Below are 21278 nucleotides of genomic sequence, written 5' to 3' on the forward strand. Positions count from 1 at the left end.
TGTGAAGCCTCAGCTTTTGTAGCTAGAGTCAGTCAGGGGCCCACCCTCCCAGGCCAGGTAGGAAAAAAATTCTGCAAGGGAGGGATCAGGACATCCAGGACTCACAGCCAAGATGGAGGAGTTTGCATATGGAGGAATGAGAAAGTGGGCTTAAAGGTCTAGCAAGAGAAGAGTTTTCTGTATGACAAAGTTGACAATGGTCATAATCCTCAGCCCAAAAGCCAAATTCCATCGATCCTTCTCTGTCATAAGACCACATGCTTAACTGTGAACAAGAAGGAAGGGCAGCAACATAGTTAAGGTTGCTGCAGAGAGTTGGTTGGTTTAATGGCTGTGATTTAACAAGCAGAGGGAAACAATCTTTACTTAAGGAATAAGAACATCAGAGAGAGAGAGAGAGAGAGAGAGTTTTTTGAGGAGTAAACATCAGAGAGACAAAGGTCAGCAGCATTACCATCAGAAAGAAAAATAGTCTGCCATCTCTTCTCCTTACCTGGCTAAGTCAACCACTTCTCCCTTATGTCCGCTTATCCATGTCAGAAATTTGAAGGGCCCTGAGCACATGTATAGGGTGTTGCTGATGGAATGATTTCCAGCAGGATCATGCCCCAGAAGCACTCTTATTAGTAATAAGCCACTATTTATTTGGTATGTCAGAGGAAGTTTCTGCTTTCTGCTAGAGTATTCCACAGGAACAAGGACAGTAACTAGCTTGAGGAAAGGTTTAATCTACTCCATAAGACATCAAAACACAGATGATAAAAGTGTAACTCTGGAAAGTGGTAAAAGGACTTAAGCAAGAACAACTACCTCTCATTAGCAGATCTACGTAGAGGAAAAGACAAAATGGCAAATAAGGTAGACCTCGCTGGTGTAATTATTTAGGCATAATTCTCTGTTCTAGCCTTCCACAAATTGGTGTCCTCCAGATGTTTTGTACTATAGCTCCCACCACCCCCAGCTAGTACAGATGTAAGTTGTGCTTCAAAACATCTGGAGGGTGCCTGGTTGAGGGAAATTGTTCTGTTGCATCCTACTTAGGGGCTTATTGATTTCATGTCTGGTTTTTACAGCTGCTGCTATCATCTGTTCTATAAGTACAATTGGATTTTTGGTTACCACTAACATGAGCCAAGTTGGTAACCTCCATGTTTTCTATGGCCAAGTTGCTGTCCATTTCAACTGGGTAATTATTGTGGGAGTTGTTTGCAGTCAAAGCTAACAATGCATACCTATGCTAGTTAGTAAATGAAGGGGTTAAAGACCACAGAGCTGTAAATTACTAAAGAAGGGACAGATAGGTCACACCCCCTCACATTCGGGAATGCAGATATTAGGTACAGGGTGTGTGGAAGGCTTTCAGTAGAGGAGGAGTCATATTCATGAAGATCTAAGAGCTAATTTTCAGATAATTTTCAGATTGGTGCCTTTGAGATGTAGCACTCATACCTGGGCCCATGTGAAGGTTTATAACTATAGTAATTCAACACAGAATTGGTGAGTTGGGCAGAAATATTGTTGCTCCCCAAAGAATCTCATAATATGGTTTGAAAGACAAGGGGGCAAATTCATCCCCTCCTCACTCCCCCCACTCCTTGGAGGGTTTTCCAGAAGCCCCAGATAACAACACTAAGGTCATTTTTCAACAAATAAGCGAATTGCTGTAATGAAGGGAATAGAACTACCCTACCTACATTTTTGTTTTTATGACTGCAGATAAGCTGGAGCCACCGTGCAGATATGGAAGCATCGTGACTGTGCGTCTCTGGCCTGTTGTTATCTCAGCCCATTCCAACCCTCTGCAACTTGATGGTAAATAAATGAAGAGGCTGTTGGGCTGCCCTCCAGCTCATGTGGTTTAACTTGCTTAACTGGAAAATAAAGAGAAATGCACATTTCCTGTGAAAACGATGGCTTTCCACACTCCCCTCAACCTGAAAATATTTCCTGTGACTGAATAAACAGAAGACAGGAAGGCAAGGCTGTCATAGGGGGATAATCAGGCAAAAAGAGAAACACACACCCCATAATTCATACAACTTTTGTATCTGAATGTGGTGGGGCCCCTTTCCCACCCATCTCCCTTATCAATAAGAGCAGGTGAAGAACTAGAGATCACGTCTCAAATACTCAGCATATTGGCAAAGTCGTGTAATGTTACTCTGAAAGCTGATGAATGTACTTGGATCAATCACTTTCTTGCCCTCATATGCCAAGGTCCATTTGTGCAGTGATGTGAATCATTGCTCAATTCAGCTGAACCAATTGCCAAAGCCCAGAAAGCTTTTGAAATGTAGCTGCACTTTGTTGGTGAGGTTCAAATGAATGTGTGTCCTTAGTTCAAACATTTCACTGCTCAGAGACCCATGTATACATGAGGAAACAGTGACATGCACAACCCCTTGGCTTGTATCTGCTTTAAGTTTGTCAGGCTGCTCAATATACAGGTTCAAGCATTTATATCTGCCCCACACCTTCAATTTTTATTTTTTTAAAATCCAAAATAGATTAAACTGGGACATGCAGCAACTGTTTCAGTCCAGGGTTCTAGTTTCTCTATTTAATTCACCTTCCTCAACCTCCGTCTTCCTGTTCCAACCCCCACCAACTTGCAATCCATCTCAGTTCTGATAGGGCTATTTCTGAAGTCCACCCCATGTTCCCAGCTTTTTGTTTCTCCCAGCTGATCAGTTCCTGTTGTACTGGTGCTACTATTTTGACTGCATAAGAAACCAGCATCACAGCCTGAAGACTGGAAACAGAGGGTATGGTTGTGGTGTTGTATGAGGATAAATGTACAGAAGAATCATTAACAGTGTAAAAATATTTGGCAAGTGAGTCACATTTATTTCAATCAGTATTGATCCTAAGAAAGCATGCCTAGGTTTGTAACTAAGCTTAAAGAAAATCCAATTAAATTAGCAAGATATATTCTAAATATAAGTAATTTTGTAAACTGCTTAGAGATTTTCTTTCAATCAATTGGTATATGAATTTTGTTACATAAATAAAATAAATAAATGTATTTAGGACTGACAGTCATTTCCGCACCATTTGTTGAAAGTACTCTCACAGCACTTTAACTATTATGGCCCCCACCAAAGAATCCTGGAAACCAGTTTTTTAAGTGTTCTGGGAATTGTGGCTCTGTGAGGGGTGTCCTAAAAACAACAATAAATTATTTTGAAACAGGTTTGTTCTAATGTGTTTGTGAAATGATTGTTGATTAGTGTTTTCTAAGTTATGTTTGAAGGTCTGTTGTGTGTCCCAATGTAGTAGAGGTGGCATCTACATAGAACACTTACATTCAGTTGCATAGTCTTTGGTAACCTGGTACCTTCTAGGTGTTTTGGATGACATCTTTGACTGTGATGGGAGCTGTAGTCCAAAACAACTGGAGGGCACCCAGTTGATGAAATCGGCAATAGCAAGTGTTGCACTCTTCAAGCTCTTTAGAATTATTTCAGCCTGAGGGTTCTTCTGAAAACTCCTACGTGGACTCCTGGTGCTCCCTTCAAATCCCAGGTAAGGCAGAGGTGGAAAGATATAACTCATTTTCTCATTCACTTATTTTAAAATTTACTTAGGTAATATTGACAGTCCCCTTCCTGGATCCAGAAAACCTCCCTGCCAGCAGAGTCCTTACACATAGGTAAAAGTAAAGGGACCCCCCTGACCGTTAGGTCCAGTCATGGACGATTCTGGGTTTGCGGCGCTCATCTCACTTTACTGGCCAAGGGAGCTGGTGTACAGCTTCCGGGTCATGTGGCCATCATGACTAAGCCGCTTCTGGCGAACCAGAAACACCGTTCCTATTTATCTACTTGCACTTTGATGTGCTTTCAAACTGCTAGGCTGGCAGGACCAAGCAATGGGAGCTCACCCCATCGTGGGGATTCGAACCGCCAACCTTCTGATCGGCAAGCCCTAGGCTCCGTGGTTTATTTTAAGATATTCCTAGGTAATCTTGACGGTCCCCTTCCTGGATCCAGAAAACCTCCCTGCCAGCAGAGTCCTTACACATACCCATTGTCATAAGGTAGGCATCCTCCTACCTATTTCACACCTGCTGAAAGCCTTTTTGTTTCGGTAAGCCTATCTAGACATATATAGTTACCTTTATATGTTTTAAGTTTTATTATTTTCAATCTGTGTTAAAATGGTTATGCTCTTATAATTTTTTAAATTGTTTTGAGTATATATTCGTGTATCAGCTTCTCAGACTTGTGTACGTGTATATAATTTATATTGAAGAGTGGGAAGATATCATACATACACCCCAAACAATCAATCCATCATTTCCATACAGGTAAGAAACCAATTAATATGCTATCTGCCTGTCTACGCTGACGCCATTCCTCTCAAAAGTCCCGTATGAAGCACATTCTAGTCGTACGTATTTACGAAGAGAAAAACATGCCTTCTTTCCCATCCCCGTCGGCCGCCTCATGAAAGTGGACTATTTCATTGGCTGACAAAGTCAATGGCGCGTCGTTCCGATTGGCCTTTGAGCACTATGCCCTCCTCCACCTCATCCCACCCCCCGCCTCTCCACCTGGCTGGTGAGTGGGAGTGGCCTAAGGTACGGCGGCCTCGGAAGCCCAAGAATCCCCTTCAGCCGAGGCGGGCGAGTCTGAATGGGGTCGATGAAGGAGCACGGTAGCGGCGGGGACGCGCCGGAGGCGCGCGAAAGGAGGCCCGTCTTCACCCTGGACGAAGTGGCGAAGCGAAACACCGACAAGGAGACCTGGCTGGTCATCAGCGGGCGCGTCTATGACGTAACCCGCTTCCTCAGCGAGGTGGCTATGCTAATTTATGCAAATGAAGCCCCCCACCCTCCGGAGGGGGCTGTTTACCGCGATACGGGAGCGGGGGCTAGTGCGTGGATCCATTCCCGCCCAGGGACTTCCTGGGAGCAAGGAGGGAGATGCGGGGCCTTGCTGAGGTCATGAAGGCCCCAACCAGGCCTGGAGGGGCCGAAAGGGGAGACCCCAGCTGGCCTCTGCCGGACGGGGTGAGGGGGCTGGAAAAGGCTAGCCTGCAGGCTAAACATGGCGGAGTGGTGGTGGTTGGGATGACTAGGCCCCCGACGGAGCCTCTTCCAGCCTTCTGGACTTTCAACTGCAAGCAGCCTGTAGATTGGGAAAGGCAGAACACAACGTCATAAAGTCCAGGCTAACTTCTTCCAGCTCCTGACAAACCCAGGGCGTTGCTTTGCCATAGCATCTCCTGTCTTCCTTCTAAGACTGTGGGCAGGTTCACCCCCTCCCCACAACTTCAGTGTTTCCTCAGTTATCCTTTGAAAATGTTAAAAATGTATACATAAAAAGTAGCAATACACAGAGAGTAAATCTAGTCGGCCAGAGTCAATTGGAGGACCCACATGGGAATGGGGGTAAAACAAATGCTTTGCATATAGGAGGCATGCAGATTCAGTCTGCAGCATCTCCAGTTTAAAGGGTGGTACACTCTTTAAAGGGACACGGGTGGTGCTGTGGGTTAAACCACAGAGCCTAAGGACTTGCCGATCAGAAGGTCGGCGGTTCAAATCCCCGTGATGGGGTGAGCTCCCGTTGCTCAGTCCCTGCTCCTGCCCACCTAGCAGTTTGAAAGCACGTCAAAGTGCAAGTAGATAAATAGATACCACTCCTGCGGGAAGGTAAATGGCGTTTCTGTGCGCTGCTCTGGTTCGCCAGAAGTGGCTTAGTCATGCTGGCCACATGACCCGGAAGCTGTACGCCGGCTCCCTCAGCCAATAAAGTGAGATGAGCACCGCAACCCCAAAGTCGGCCATGACTGGACCTAATGGTCAGGGGTCCCTTTACCTTTACATTCTTGCCTGAGATGTTGGATGGCCAGTGTGAGGAGGAAAGGGCTAGGAAAAGCCTTAGAGACCCCCTGCATGTCACTTTAGATAAAGGGGAGGGCAGGAAATTATCTGAGGCCCTATAAGTAATTTCAGACTCCCAACTCCCATGAACCCTAATGACCTAATTATCCCAGTGGCCTGGGATAATAGGAACTCATTGATTTGCTTCTTTATTGCATTTATATCTCACTTTTTTCTCCATGGAGCTCAAGGTGGCTTACATGGTTCTCCTCATTTAATCCCCACAACACCCCTGTGAGGTAGGCTAGGCTGAGTGAATGGCCCAATGTCACCCAGGGAGCTTCATAGCCAAGTGAAAATTTGAACCCTGGTTTTCCATGACCTAGTTCAATACACCGACAACTATTTCACACTGGCAGTCCAAAAATATCTAGAAGGCTGCAAGTTTCCCCTCCCCTTGAAGCAGACAGTACTAGGCTAGTGGACCCAGGGGGTTGACCACTTGGCGGCTTTGTAGGCACACACAACTGCTTATTGACTTCTCTAAATGAGAACAGGATAGGAGCAAATGCTTGTTAACGGTTTGCAAAATTCAGCTAACCCTCTGTGTGAACATATCTTATGTTGCAGCCTCTATTAAGATTTAGGATCTCACAGGGTTGATGTGAACATTTATATGAAAAGGATTTTCAACTATTTGGAACACTAAAATGCTTATAGAAATAATTATTAACTGCTAGCAGCCTTGTACCTGGAATTGCTCAGGAATTCTAAGAAATCAAAACATCAGTGCAGTTTTGAAAGGTCCAGTTCAGTGTGCCATCTTGATTTCAAATGGCTTCCCATTGTACCCAAACAAAGATAAAAGACACATCCTTGATTTCAGGAAGCCTTTTGCAAAATTTGGTTACAGTGTCTTAAGAGGTGTCCAAATGCATAGCAACCAGACAAACCATTTTCCAAAATACCTAATAGATGCCAGTATTTTTAAAAGCAAGGTAAGTTTTGCAGGAAGTGGCCACTGTATTGGAAATATCCATATTTCAGTGCCTGGTATCTAACATATAATATTGTCTTAAGTCTGATTAAGAGCTAATTCCCAATTCTGGCTACTCAGTGACTTTGAAGTTGCTGTTTAGGTATTTCCCAGAAATACTGATTAAGAGGGTTGGGGGTGGAATTGTGTGTGCACACAGACACACATGATCACTTTGCTCTTTCCCCTTCCCAGCAGTCCACAGTGTCTTAAGACAAGACAAGACAAGAAAAAGTCTTAAGCTTCTGGTAAATGCACATCCACACCATAGTCTGAATCAGATCTAGATTGCAATACTATCTGCAAAAAGAGTAGTCTGGAGACTGAGGACTGTGGGTGGTCTAAATTACTGTTTATTTCACTTAAGTTTCTAGACCTCTTTTTATTGCCTATCCAGAGCAGTTAACAATCACTACATAAAAGCAACATAAAACTATATTAAAGTAATTAGTGCTTCATTTTTTAAAAATCTATAGCTAATCACAGAGATAAAAGGAAATTTCATGAAAACATCGTAAATTTGCAAAAGAACCTCATATGTTTGTCCTAATATAAAATGCCTTTAGGCCAATTTCTAGCTACTTACATGCTTTGGCCTCTTTGATAATGTAGTCTAATGGATTGATGCCACCACTGAGAAGACCCCGCTGTGTGTTTACACTTGTGTGCCTGTGTGTGAGTTTAACCAAGGCCTCTTTTACTGTTGTGAAATGATGGATGAGCTCACAAGGAAAGAGAAGTGCTTTCTGCGAGTCTTATGTTGAAGCTGTAGATAGTACCTTTCAGATTCCTAGTTAGTTCAGTAGTTCCCAAACATCTTCCCCCATGGACTGCTTGAAAATTGCTATAGTCTTGGAGGACCACTTATTGATCTTTCTGCCTATTTTAGCGATTGTACTGCAATGTTCTTCAACCTGAAACTCTTTGTGCTTTCTTGCTGCATGATACATGAGTGAGATTGTGGTTCAGCCTGAAGTGCTACCACAGGCTTGTTGCGTAAAGCAGAGGAGGCCTCTTTGCAAAGAGATAATTGTGTTCTGCTCCTGGGGCTCCATCAGCTTGTCGGTCAACGGGCCAGATGCTGATTTAGTCCTTGAAGCCTGCCAATTGCAGCAGGGATTACATAAATCCAATTCTGTTTAGTAATGTTGCAGCAAAGATTACATATTCAAGAATGAGACATTAGACTTTCATGTGATAGAAGCACATTGGAATGAGGGAGACCTGGAGCTCCAGAAAGCTAGGAATTGAATTCCTGGGTAGCTCAGGAGCTGCCTGTGAACACCAGCTGGGTACCCATAATGTATTTCAAGGGAGGATGCACAGGAATGCTTGCTTCTGGGCCCCTTCTCTTGTGTGCCAAATTCTGGGCCCTCACTATGTCTCCTGCTCTAAATGCAAGTTGCTATGAGACTTTGGAAGATTTAAAATCAAACATCTGAATAGCATTAGCTTTGGGTTCCTATTCTTGCCTAGGCTGGGGGCATCTTTGCTGGGTACTTTCCAACTTGGTTTGGCATTCTGTTCTCTACTGTCTGCTTGATCACTTGGAGAAAAATTTTCTGGCTGTAAATGGCCTTTTGGCTGTGGATGAATTCAACTTCTCAAACTGACTATATATCAGATCATCTGTCTTACTTATCCAGCTTTTCTAAGTGACATGGAACGCCAAAACTGTTCTTTAAGGAGAAACTTAAAACCAGAAGATACCAAGAACTTAAGGCAGCATGACACACACTAGCCTAATTCAAAAGCTACCTTTGTATTTGTCTTCCCTCTCCTTCTCTCTGGTAGTATGGAAACCAGATTTAATGCCTGAGAGATTAGTTAGGGCTGAATACTATCCATTCTCAAATAAGCTTTGCTTAACTTCTTTAACATTTTAACATTCTTTAACATTTTAACATTCTTTAACACGGGTGGCGCTGTGGGTAAAACCACAGTGCCTAGGACTTGCCGATCGTATGGTCGGCGGTTCGAATCCCTGCGGCGGGGTGAGCTCCCGTCGTTCAGTCCCAGCTCCTGCCCACCTAGCAGTTCGAAAGCACCCTTAAGTGCAAGTAGATAAATAGGTACCGCTTTATAGCGGGAAGGTAAACGGCGTTCCGTGAGCTGCGCTGGTGCAGGCTCGCCAGAGCAGCAATGTCACACTGGCCACGTGACCCGGAAGTGTCTGCGGACGGCGCCGGCTCCCAGCCTCTAGAGTGAGATGAGCGCACAACCCTAGAGTCTGTCAAGACTGGCCCGTACGGGCAGGGGTACCTTTACCTTTAACTTCTTTCCATGCCCATCCTTAACTTTGCAGTTCATAAAGACAAAGGAAAGAAGTCAATTGCTGGTGGCTTAAATCAAGCCCTTTTCGCTTGTTGTCCATTTCTAAGGCCTTCAGTGTCCACACCTCTTGTGTCATTCTGGGGAGAAATGTGAGCTGCCAAAGGGGGAAGCTGATGACGTCAATCAGAGATTACTCTCATCACCTCTGCCCCCTGCCTCGCCCTTGGAGGCTTCTTCTTTTTCTTTTTTTTACCCTGGGAGCAAAATCCACCCCAGGGATCCTTCCAGCACATTGAAGGTGTGCCTGGGCATGTTTTGACTGCATTGTACTCTCTGACCTGAGATGCTGTATGTGACTCCTGCTCTGCCAAAAGTCAGTGGCATCTACAACCCAAGGGAGAGGTGGCAGGAGTCCAAACTATTGGAAGTAAAACGCAGATAGTATAGGAAGCTTCTCCTTTTAGCACATCGGGCAATTGACCACCTAGCCTCACACTATTTATTCCATCTGCAAGTATCTGTCCACTATTACTGCTGTTATTTAGATTTCTTACCTGCCCTTCAACATAAGGTCCCAGGATGGGTTGCAGCAATGTAAAATATAGTTAAAAACAACTTTGAATCAGAAGTATAGGGTGGGCCCTAAAACGTCTATTTATTGAATTTATATATCTTCCTTCTAAGGGTGCCCAGGGAGACAAACATACACACAAGCGATAAAAGACCAAATATCAATTTGAGTACAAATGCAGACAGGCAGATAGATAGATAATCAGATGTTGAAGGCCTGTATAAAGAGGTACATTTTCAACAATGACAAAAGCTGTATAATGAAGGCAGACACATCTATGTGAGGAGGGAATTCAATAGCTATGGGGCTGTCCTAGAGAATGCTCTCTTCTGGCCTGCCACTATCCATGTTGGGATCAAGTAAAGGGTTTTTGTTTTAACCAAAGATGCCAGCAGGGATTAAACCTGTAAAACATGTGCTCATTCCTTGCATCTGTGGAACCAGAACGCACCGTAGTAATCATAGCGATTCTAGCTTTGCTCATCCTGGGAACCCTGCATCCCACTCTTTAACTCACTCTTCACCAACCTGGTGGTTCCCACAGTTGTTCTGGACCAGAGCAGATGGGTGTCCTTGGGTGGAAAAATGGCTGTTAATATCAGAGGTACAGTTTTTAAAAATCAGATGGGTCTTAAGTGGTGCTGAAAAACATTGCATTTGTTTTCTTTTATTATTTTATCTTACATTTATATCGAAGAATACTCAAGGCTGCACATGATTAAAATACAAATACAGTACTGTAAATCTCCAGGTACCTGATGTGTGTTTAAGGGACCAACATTAATGCATTTCCTGACCATGGATAGAAGGAGTAAAATCCGCGGACCTCTTGCTTGCCAGTACTAGGCTTCCAGGTTCTTGGATGGCCAGGGCCTTAATTTTTCAAGCATGTTTGAGGAAACTGGATGGAATTCTTGAGGCTTCCCATAGTGGAGATGGGACATTAAGGCTGCAATCCAACTACACTTGCCTGAGAGCAAGTCCCATTGAATTCATAAGGACTTACTTCTGAGTAGATAAGTATAGGATTCAACCGAGTGCAATCCTTTGCATGTCTACTTGGATATTATTCCCACTGAGTTCAGTGGGACATGCCTTGGGTTGTCAGTTGTGTGTATGCTGAGGAAGAGAAGCTGGTGTGTTTTTCTTGCTGCTTTTCGTTTTCATAGTTCCTATGTTGTTGTTCTTTGCAGCATCCAGGTGGAGAGGAGGTTCTGCTTGAACAAGCTGGTAGAGATGCCACTGAGAACTTTGAAGATGTTGGCCACTCTATGGATGCCCGAGAGATGCTTGACCAATACCTTATAGGAGAGGTTCATCCGGTGAGGTCCTAGTATGGGGGGGAAATTGGGAATGTTTGTAGCTTTTATTTAATAAGAATATCCACCTTTGGGTACAGGCTGTGGGGCTCCAGAGAGAAGGTGAGCCACAAACTATTCTTTGCTCTTTTGTCAAAGAGCTTGTTGTGGGTTTGGGTGGGGGAGCTGATTAATGTAGCAGCATGTGCTCTCAAATGACTTGAACTCGGCCTCCTGCCCTCCAGTTTTGGACTACAACTCCCATAAGCCCCAGCCAGCACAACTGTGTTGGAGTAGAAAGTAGGACCATGCAAGCTGGGGCTGGTGGGAGTTGTCATCCAAAACAACTAGCGAGTACCAGGTTGGCAAGTCAGCTCTAATGTCCTGGTTTTATTAAATAAGAACTTTGCTCCCAGTTCATTTCTGGGAGTAAGAAGTGAAGGATGCCAGGTACCTCACGTGGCTTGGGTTCTTTCTTGCATGCCAGAAAGATTTTTTCCCAGGAGCTTAACATCCTTTCTCTTCTTTCTCTTCCTTTTCTTCTCTCAACAGTGTGACCGTAATCCTAATGCCTCTAAGGTAAGTCACTATCCTGGTGATCTCCCCTACCTCCCTTTATTCTAGCATGGAAAAGGTTTTGGGGCACTTGAAAAGGTGCAGTGAGAATGGGCATGTTGTGTTAGTAGAATGCACCTACTCCTCAGTGAGCAGAGCTCACCTCACTTTGACTTCAGCAGTGGTAAAACAGCTGAACATAGGGTGCTGCAATGAGAGCTGCCCTGTTGCACTAGGAGTGTTTGGTTGGTTTCTGCCCTTAATTGGTCAGAGTGGGGATGGGGGTGCTGTCTGTGGGCCTTTTCCTCTAGAGAGCCCAAGGCCACTGGTGTTCTGGCTGCAGTTCTTGTGTTCTGCCTCTCACGTCCTCTCTTTCTGCCTTGGGGCTTCAGTTCAATGAAGAACTCTCCTTCTGCAGTGGTTCTGTGCCATGCTGCCTTCAAACTTGCCTATAAAATTGTCTGTAGCACAGTACAGGCAGATCAATGCCTATCTGTGTTCAGAGGTGATATTCCTCAGAGTACAAGTTGCCGGGGGAAGTTGAATAAGAATGGATTGTTGGTCTTACTAGGGTTGTTGTTAGGTCTTTAAAGGATGTGGAATGAAAATGTGCATATGCTAATTTATATGTGTAGGTGTCTCTGGGCAGTGTGTGTGTGTGTGTGTGAAGTTTTTTAAATGACTGAAGGAAGCAGAAGATTTGGGGCCTGGTGCAGAAGGCCTAGTTCTTAGTCCCTCTGGGCTACCAACTCCCTTGCCCTCCCTTGGGAACTTCTTGATTGGACATATGGTTGGCCACTGTAGGAAAGAGTCTGCTGGGCCCCCTTCAGCCTGATCCAGCAGTAGCTGCAGGGCTCTTCTTACTTCCCTCACAAGATATTCAGTTCTGGGTTAAAGGTCCTGGGTTTCAGGACTGTTTACCTTTGCTGGAGGAGAGAGGATTTCCTTGTTCTGCACACAACAGCTTTCAATTGTAGCTGGTTGAGTGGGTGGGGCTGAAAGCGCTCTAGGTATGGAACACATCGGAATACCTGAGCAGCCCCTTCGCAGCAAGTCTACCTGGGAGCTGACCTGGCAAACTCTGTGTTGCAGTTGTTGGGAGAATTCTGAGCCTGTCATTGAAGAGCAGTTCCCACGATTGGAGAAGAGCAGTGAGAGCCATCCGCTGGCTATGTAAACACAGCCATTGTGGGTTGCCCAAGTCCCACTGTGTGGTGCCCAGCAGTTCAATCATTTACGATGAAAGGATTATAACATTTCTCTACCTAACTCGAAGCCCATTCTGTGTATTATCCTCTCTCTCTCTCATCATGCTCCCTGACTTGTGTCAACAAAGGCTTGGGGTGAGCATGAGGTCCCAGCCAACAACTTGTTGAATTTGTCCTGAGAACTTAAGCATTTGATTCTGTGCTACACTTTGCCCAGAGATGTGTCCCTCTGCCACCAGGGAGCAACCTCAGGTTGTTCACAGAAGACCTAAGTAGCTTCTCTGCTGCCTTGCTTCTTGGTCCAGAGTTGGAAATGACTTTATATGGGAAACACCCACTCCCTGTCCTTCATGTGTTGTGTCAGTGTCTCGGGAAGCTGTAAAGTCAATACCTTTCTGTGATTTATGATACCTGGGCGAGAAAAAGAGTCTTCACAATGTTTTTCCTACAAACATAAAAAGACATTGCAGTAGTTTCATTTATAGAACCACCCAGATTTAAAGTTTCAGAGTGACTGGTACACAAGGAAATATGTGGTGTGTGTGTGTGTGTGTGTGTGTGTGTGTGTGTGTTAGCTAGATGAGCGTGGCTAGTTTGGTTACTGCAGTTTGATGCAAGCCAACATGACAGTTACTGGGTTTTCTACGTATAGGTCCCCATTTTGAAGGGGGGAAAAACAGGGGGGGAAACAAAATGCTACAGGCATGCAAACATGTTTGTACTTTTTTCATAAGAAGAATGCCAGGCAAACTTTTGTGGCAGGAACATTGCAAAGAAAGAAAAAGTGAGTCCCACTTAAATCTTGTCTAGGTGTCACTCCTTTCTGACAAGTGAGGGGTTTTTTTCCTGAGGAGAGGCATGGAGTAGTGTGGGTGGCCTCAGCCCTATCCCTGGAGCAAAGCCCTGGTTGGCCCATCTGAAGAAATGTGCCCAGGCATACCCTATTATTTGGAAATGACTTCTGTCTGCTCTGCATTGTCTAATGGCTTACTTGAATCAATTACTAAAAGAAAGGTTTAGACACTGAGGAAGAAGCTGATGATGTTTCTGGTCCTCTGCCTTTACACTGATTCCCCCACCTACACTTTACTTGCCCTGAAAGGGAGTCCTGTTTTCCCCTTTCAGGGTCCTGATGGCATGGTTTGCATCATAATTTTCTGGACTGTTTACATAGGAGACCATGGTCCTTTTGTAGCAGAGCCAAGAAATGAGTGCTAGCCCTTTGCATATATGTCATATTTAAATGGCCCCTGTGTTTTCTGTCTCCTTTGCCTCTGCAGAACCTGAGGTACCCCCCTCCCCCCTCTGCTCCTCAAGCCTGTTTTTGAGCCTGTTTTGTGTCTTTTCTTCCTCTGCCAGGCCTAACCAAAGGGGTTGCTTTTGCTTGCTCACCGCCTCTTCTTCCTCCTTAGCTGCTTCTTCAGTGTTGCTTTTCTGCATACTCAGCAAAAGCAACTTGTGTGAGTCTCAAAAGCTAATGATATCTTCTGTAGGAGGAAACTCAATGGGTTTAGTAGTGTTTACTCCTGCTTTTCCCTTTTAAAAAAATAAATAAAATTATCATGGCTAAAGAAGGAAAATGGTCCCTTCACCTGGGGGCCAATGCAGGCATTGCCTCTTCCAGTGGTAAGGAGACATGGAGGAAGGGCCTTCATAGCCATAGAGAGTGTGAGTTTGATCCAGACATAGATAGTGGTATTGGCAGGAGCTGGAACAGAGCACCGGGAGCTCACCCCCTTGAGCAGGTTCGAACCACTGACCTTTTGATCAGCAAGCTAAAGAGGCTCTGTGGTTTAGACCACAGCGCCACCCACTCAAAAGTATGCTATACTCAAAAGTATGCTATGCTCAAAAGCATACCAGTGTGACTAGATAAATAGGTACTGCTACGGTGGGCAGGTAAACAGCATTTCCATGCACTCTGGCACTTGTCACGGTGTCCTGTTGTGCCAGAAGCCGTTTAGTCATGCTGGCCACGTGACCCGGAAAGCTGTCTGTGGAAAACGGTGGCTCTCTTAGTGTGAAGCAAGATGAGCGCCACACCCCATAGTTGCCTTTGACTAGACTTAACCATCCAGGGGTCCTTTACCCCCCCCCCGCAATAGTGGCATGGCAGGAGGTGGCTTGGTGTGAGGGAGAAGGGGGAAAAAATAGATAGACGGCCCACAAGAAATCAGCTCATACAAAATGGGCAGACTAGGAAGTGGAGGGAGAGAGCTGATTGGGGTAGAGAGAGGGGGCTTTTACAGTTGCAACAGGATCCATTGGAGAGGGCCTTCAGTACTAAGGGCTATAGTTCTTTCTTCACAGAAAGCCTTTGATTGGATTGACTTGATATAGACTTGGATCTCTTCTTAATACTTCTCTGTTTGTTCTGTCTCTCTCTCTGCTGATGTCATTGTCTGTCATGAGTAGCCACCAAAAAATGTGGCTATTTCTAAATTGCCCTTACTGGAACAGCACCCTTCCCGCTCATGGATTGGGTTTCTTTGGTGGTGCGGCAAGTTTCTGTTTGCGAAAGGCTTTTCTTGGTTTCCAAAGCAGACCTATCTGACTTACAGGGGCACCTCAGACGGTCTGCTGCATTGTCCTTCCAGCTTCATGTCTCAGCCTGTGGAATTCAGCTCAGTGTTGTTGGTCCTTAAGTCTCTTAGCATCTCTTCTCAACTTTCCACAAGGTTCTTAGCTTTTCACCACAAATGCAACTGTCTTATTGCCACTACCTCTGAAATATAGCATTGCTTAATCTGTAGGTTGAATGCAGATTAGTGGATTTCTCTTGGGCATCTCTTTTTCCACTTTATGTTGGGCTATTTTATAGGGGGGAAATGATGGGAAGACTCTTTGTCATATAGTCCCCCTGAAAGTAGCCATCCATAATTTCTGTATTGAACAATCTCTTTGATCAACAGAAGTAGGGCAACTCCTAGAGGCAGGTAAAAATTCCTTGTTCTGGCAGTAGTACTTCCATCTTTGATATCTGCTCTGATATTCTGTATTTCAGCCTTCCCCATTCTGATGTCCTCTAGATATTTTGGACTACAACCCACATCATTCCTAGCTAGCACAGTTGGTTGCTGTATGCTGTAATACTGAGTGTGTGTGTGTGTGTGTGTGTGTGTGTGTGTGTGAGAGAGAGAGAGAGAGAGAGAGAGAGAGAGAGAGAGAATTCTCCCAGTCTTCTTGTAGCCTTCCCTTTTTCAATAACCTTTGCATGTAGAAACAAACAGCAGTCATATAACCTACCACATAGTACAATACTGCAAGCAAATTGCTTCTGTGCTTGGTGTCTTAGACTCACAACATTTTTCATGGTCAGTATATTTATTTGCACTGCCACAGGCCATCGTAATTTTAACAAGTTAAAAACAAGGTTCTGTTTCTGTAGAAACTTAATAAGTTCAGACAGAATTGGGCAATGTTTATTGAAGATAGGTATAACAAGGCACAGTCTTGACATGATCCAAAATATTTATTAGAGATGACATAATATATACCATTATTTTTAATGTAATACTTGCAATTTCTTTATTTTTTGTTAACTTTTCTTTGTAAATACATATGGTTTTCTAAAGGTGAATACAAATTATAAATAAATTAAGAACAAGTATTTGATAGTCACTTCTTGCCATACAATCCCTCTTGGCTTGTGCCTGCATCCTCCAAGGGGAATTGGATAAGATTTTCCTCTCCCCTGGGCTTTTTTGCCCCATCCCAGTTTCTTATCTTTGCTACAAGAAGCAAAGAGGTCTCCTGTCCTGGATCTGCCAAACACGAGGTACAAGAGAGAATGCCAGCCACTCTTTGTGGTCAAGCTGCTTGCATTGGGTGCACAGAAAGGCTACCTGAACTTGGTAAAGCAAAGAAGTTATATTATTTAAGCAAGCACCCTTTAGCATTGCTGCTCAGAGCTCAGGCGACAGATTGGAGACACATGGGATGGGTGCCAAAGGCTTAGGGCTGGCGCTGGCGCTGGGAGTGTTAAATGGAATCTCATTAAGGAGTTATGTGCATGTTTAACAATTGGCTTCTCTTCACGCTTGGCTAGGAGATTTGGCCGGTGAACAGCACTGCTTTAGACAGCCCTTTTCACAATGCTGCTGCTGTCACTTGGCATTTGCAGCTTTGCAATAAGGGAACTATTCACATCTTAAAGGCAAAGGCACCTTTTTGTAACTTCCCTCCATTACATGGAGAGGCAATTGCTCAGGCTGGCTTTTCATGATGTCTCATTTTGAATTGAGGCCAAGTGTTGTGCTTGTAATGAAGAGTCCATGTGTGGCTGCTGGGTGTGAGGCTAAGCCAGTATGTGGAATGTGTCTTAAGGACACCAAGCTGTGTACTTTACATAGAGTTGCTGTTAAGACATGTCTGGATGGTGAACAGTGGGGAACTCAAAATTCAGGCCAACAAGCAAGGGCAAAACAGCAGCACAACACATGGCTTGTATTGTTATGGGAAGTCTCTGCTTGGTGACTGAGCCTTGTAGTCATGGAGAGGAACCTTATTGATCACAGCAGCAAATAAGGAAGCAAAGGAACACACAGCAACTGGCAAACAGTGATTGTCTAAGACAGGCATCCCCAACCTTTGGCCCTCCAGATGTTTTGGCCTACAACTCCCATGATCCCTAGCTAACAGGACCAGTGGTCAGGGATGATGGGAATTGTAGTCCAAAACATCTGGAGGGCCGAAGGTTGGGGATGCCTGAAGAGCTTCCCTATGAAAAGTGCCCAAGTACTTATAGAACATGGAAGAGAGACTGAAGAGAAACTAAATGTGTGCCCAGACATAGTTGTTGGGAAGAATAGAACATGTTGAGAGAGTATAGTGGTACCTCGGGTTAAGAACTTAATTCGTTCTGGAGGTCTGTTCTTAACCTGAAACTGTTCTTAACCTGAAGCACCACTTTAGCTAATGGGGCCTCCCGCTGCCGCGCAATTTCTGTTCTCATCCTGTTCTCATCCAAAGTAATATTTCTGGGTTAGCAGAGTCTGTAACCTGAAGCGTATGTAACCCAAGGTACCACTAAATGAATAGGTGAAGAACCAGGGCAGAGAATGAAGACCCAGAAAACAATCCTCCCATTCGTTCCTTCTTCCAGGGTCATCTCAATGCTATTACCCACCTTTGCTCAAATTGGACTGGTCATATGTCACAGTAAACAATAAACCATGGTATATTGTAAATGAGCAGAAAGCTGGTGCAGGCTGCTTAATCACTCCCACTTTACTCCAACCTGGCTAGCACAGAAACAAACAAACCAGAAGGCTTGGCATTACATGCAAACTGAGGCATGTGGTTTGTTTAGAAAGTGGGGGCGGGGGGACCCTGAGTCAAGCCTGGTGGTTTATTTGTCCAGCCAGGCCATGCTAAATATTCATAGCAAGCCATAACCCATAGGTTGCCATGACATGTGAACCAGACCATTTCGTAACGTATAATTTCAGCTTGCATGTTTTATAAAATGTACATGAAATGTGTGTTTGTTTTGTCTTCTCAGGTTCCAAACAAGTCTCCCTCGAAAGAATCAAGGTATGGTATTCTGCTCTGCCAATAGAGTAAACAAACAAGCTTTTTCTAAGTCAGCCTGGTTTCTAAATAGATCTATGGTACTTCAACATTGGTATGGATCAGCCTCCTGCACCAGCATCTTAATCATGCATCATTCTAGGCTTTGTTGTTACATACTATGATCTGTGGAATGACCATCTAAATTAGTCCTATAAATATTTTATTTTTACATATCTGCAAATGAGATAAATCTACCCACCTTTGACTGAGGCCAGTTCCTAATCTTGTGCCATCTTTGCTGCTCCTGTGTTGTATGAGATTCCTTACTCAGCCATGATAATGTATTTAACTGGTAGCCACATGTAGGCTGAAACTAGTGGAAAGTTCTGAAGCAACCATACTTATTGGGTAGGAATGAACTGCCTTAGGTTTTTATCTATACCTATAAATGAATGGATAGAATTGTTAAGACTTTGCTCACAGAACTATGACAGAAAAAGATTCTAGAAAAGAATTCTCCTGTTTTAAGTGAATTTAACATAAATGTAACTTTATACCCCCCCTTGCCTTTTTCCTCAGTTTCTGGACAATCTGGCTGATCCCTGTTTTGGGAGCCATAGTCTTGGGATTGATGTATCGCTACTACGTGATGGATGGGAAATCCTCCTGATTTGACCTTGCTGAACGTTTAGGACTGGAAACCATGCCTTGCCACTGAAAATGGTGGGGTCTTACTAAATTCTGATGAATACCTAGATGTTGTCCTTCACTAGTATCAGTCAGTCCAGCAGCCCTGGTGCCTGCAAAGCCAAGCGGGAATTTGGTGGGGCCCACTGTTATCTTTCTTGTAACTGCAGAAACAGCAACTTCCTGCCATTCCATGGCATGGCATTTCTGTCACCATTGACCCTGAGTCACTTTTCATCCAGCAGCTTCTGGTTCGTCGTGATGGTGCCTCTGATCCATGCCAGCCTGTCCCATTAAGTACCAGCAGAATGAGATGGCATGCTGTCAACATTCCTCTTTAGCAGGAGACCAGCAAGAGAAATGGCTCCACCAGCACAGCACAGACTGGGAACGGCGGCACACCTGCCTCTTCTCGGGTGTTTTCCTTCAGCTTCTTTCCGTACATGGTTTTTGAAACGGTTAAATGGGTACATTTTTGTTTCAGTCTTCTGGTTTACATAGTCCTAACTGTCTGCCTTTTTAATCTGCCTGATCTGTAATAAAGGACTCTCCAATTACTCTGGTCAGCGGCCTTGTTTTCCTGACTGATTCTGCTACCTCTGGCAAAGCTGGAACTGGCCATCACTCGCCTGCCCTTCTGCTTCTGCTCTTAATGCCCTATTTGAGTGTAGAACTCCAAGAAGCTGGTGTGGTACAAAGCTAGTGGCTCTTTCACCAACTTTGTACCAGAAAAGCTTGCTATGTTCTAAGTGCAAGCAAGTTGGTATCAACACTGAGGGAGAGAAGGAAGCTGAAGGAAATTGTGCCTCTAGGGTTGAAACAAGAGATGAGGATACCTTTAAGGTTTGTGCTTTTTCATTTGCTCTGAAGCCTGAAACAATGCAAGCAAGCAGCACAAGACAGGCATTGTGCTGGGATAATTCCCTTCCTTCTCACATACTCCCCCTAATTTTGCCTTAAGTTTGAATCTAGTGTGTTAAGGGGAAGGACAGCCATGAAGCTAAAGTTATCCACTAATATAATTTTAATGTTGCCTTTCTTCATGGGAGGTCAAGAACTATAGCTTCTTAAAGGAAATTTCAGCATCATAAGTAACATCTAGTGTAAAACCAGTGGCTTGTCTTGAGATTGCAGTTTTCTATTGGATAACTTTGGGGGTTTAGAGTAGTTCGTTTATGGCTCTGAACCCCTCAGGCCTAAGCACTGAATAAACCCAGTTCTTAGTATAATCTTCAGTTACATATCTTGACAGTTTGAAACTAACCCTCCAGGGTTTTTCTCTTGTCTGTTACTAGGCTGTCCACAGTCCTCACCGGTTTGACTGTTTGCTGAGATCAAGGCTGTTTTTGCTAAGGTCCGGTGACTTACACTGTTTTGGAAAGAGTCTCGTAAACAGATATGCATAATCATGTTTCTTTAAAATAAGTTTTCTAGCAATGTTTGGTCAACAGTTTTTTGCCTATATATATATCTGAGAGAATATAAAAGCCTTAAAAACATCAATGCAAAAAGAAGAAAATATGCAGCCAGGAGTTAAATTGGTTGTATGGGTGATTCACTGAAGACTGGCTGACAGGCTTGGGTCTGTTCTTGTGTCTGTTGAAGTTAGATGATAAGGGAGCTAGATATATGCATGTATCTCAGTTCTCCCTCCCTGTAAATCCAAGGTTCAGATCTTGTTGTCTTGGAAACTAATCTGTCTGGAATAGCAGTTATGATGGTAAACACTCAAGAAGCTGTCTGGTTCGGAGGAGGGGGTTGGAGTGCAGACATTCTACATGTTCAGGGTTCCTTTCTTTAAACCCTGAGTCTGTGTTAAAAGTTGTCATTGACTATGTTAGTTGAACTTGCTGTTGCTGTTGCACCAGCATCTTAGAAATTAATTTTTTCGTTTCCCAAAGGTGATCCTGAAGACAATTATAAAGACAATTATCCTGAAGACAATTATAAATCTGGTTGAATTTGTGTAGGCTGACCTGCCTGGTTTATATTCACAAGACATATTTTTAAACATGATTTTTTATTTATTTTTTTAAGAAAGTAAATCCCAAAACAAAATTATAGGAACACCAGAGAACCCGAAGAAGAGGAAAAACAATTGAGGCAGAGGAAAAACCTGTCACATAGCAATATAAATGACAACAGAATATATATATGAATCATAGAATTGTAGAGTTGGAAGGGACCCTGAGGGTCGTTTAGTCCAATCCCCTGCAGTGCTGGAATCACAACACGTGGTCCCCCATCCTATTTGAACCCATACCGGTCACTGCTCAGCTTTGCAAATGTGCTAGCAGTGTTATTG

At 44.0% G+C, this 21278-nt stretch overlaps 1 protein-coding gene and 1 long non-coding RNA gene across 8 annotated transcripts; one reads left to right on the forward strand and one right to left on the reverse strand.

The window, feature by feature from the left end:
• LOC128419318 (uncharacterized) lies at positions 1–3684 on the reverse strand. 2 transcript variants are annotated; one of them, XR_008331833.1, is made up of 4 exons: positions 3306–3684; positions 2570–2752; positions 1695–1871; positions 1–265 (listed from the first exon to the last, which is right to left on the reverse strand). It is a non-coding gene; the product is annotated as an uncharacterized LOC128419318 (long non-coding RNA). The 2 variants fall into 2 exon arrangements; XR_008331832.1 differs by having other exon boundaries at positions 1695–2752.
• An 894-nt stretch (positions 3685–4578) lies between these two features.
• LOC128419317 (cytochrome b5) lies at positions 4579–19530 on the forward strand. Of its 6 annotated transcripts, none has more exons than XR_008331831.1 (6): positions 4583–4799; positions 10905–11033; positions 11562–11588; positions 18276–18307; positions 18866–19009; positions 19216–19530. XR_008331831.1 is itself a non-coding variant. In XM_053399839.1 (5 exons), exons 1-5 carry the CDS (start codon positions 4638–4640, stop codon positions 19268–19270), a joined length of 405 nt encoding a protein of 134 aa, XP_053255814.1. In that variant the 5' UTR covers positions 4579–4637; the 3' UTR covers positions 19271–19530. The 6 variants fall into 6 exon arrangements, 4 of the variants coding, with proteins under 4 accessions (XP_053255814.1, XP_053255815.1, XP_053255813.1 ...); XR_008331830.1 differs by having other exon boundaries at positions 19219–19530; XM_053399839.1 differs by lacking the exon at positions 18866–19009 and having other exon boundaries at positions 4579–4799.
• The last annotated feature ends 1748 nt before the right edge of the window (positions 19531–21278 follow it).

The sequence above is a fragment of the Podarcis raffonei genome, chromosome 8 (assembly GCF_027172205.1).
Source record: "Podarcis raffonei isolate rPodRaf1 chromosome 8, rPodRaf1.pri, whole genome shotgun sequence".
Taxonomy (NCBI): Eukaryota; Metazoa; Chordata; class Lepidosauria; order Squamata; family Lacertidae; genus Podarcis; species Podarcis raffonei.

What these genes read in the sequence shown, in the direction of transcription:
- LOC128419317 (XM_053399838.1), top strand. Translation starts at nt 4,638, where the DNA reads ATGGGGTCGATGAAGGAGCACGGTAGCGGCGGGGACGCGCCGGAGGCG. An exon ending in TAACCCGCTTCCTCAGCGAG is followed by an intron (nt 4,800 to 10,904) that starts GTGGCTATGCTA and finishes TGTTCTTTGCAG; the next exon opens with CATCCAGGTGGAGAGGAGGT. An exon ending in GTAATCCTAATGCCTCTAAG is followed by an intron (nt 11,589 to 18,275) that starts GTAAGTCACTAT and finishes TTGTCTTCTCAG; the next exon opens with GTTCCAAACAAGTCTCCCTC.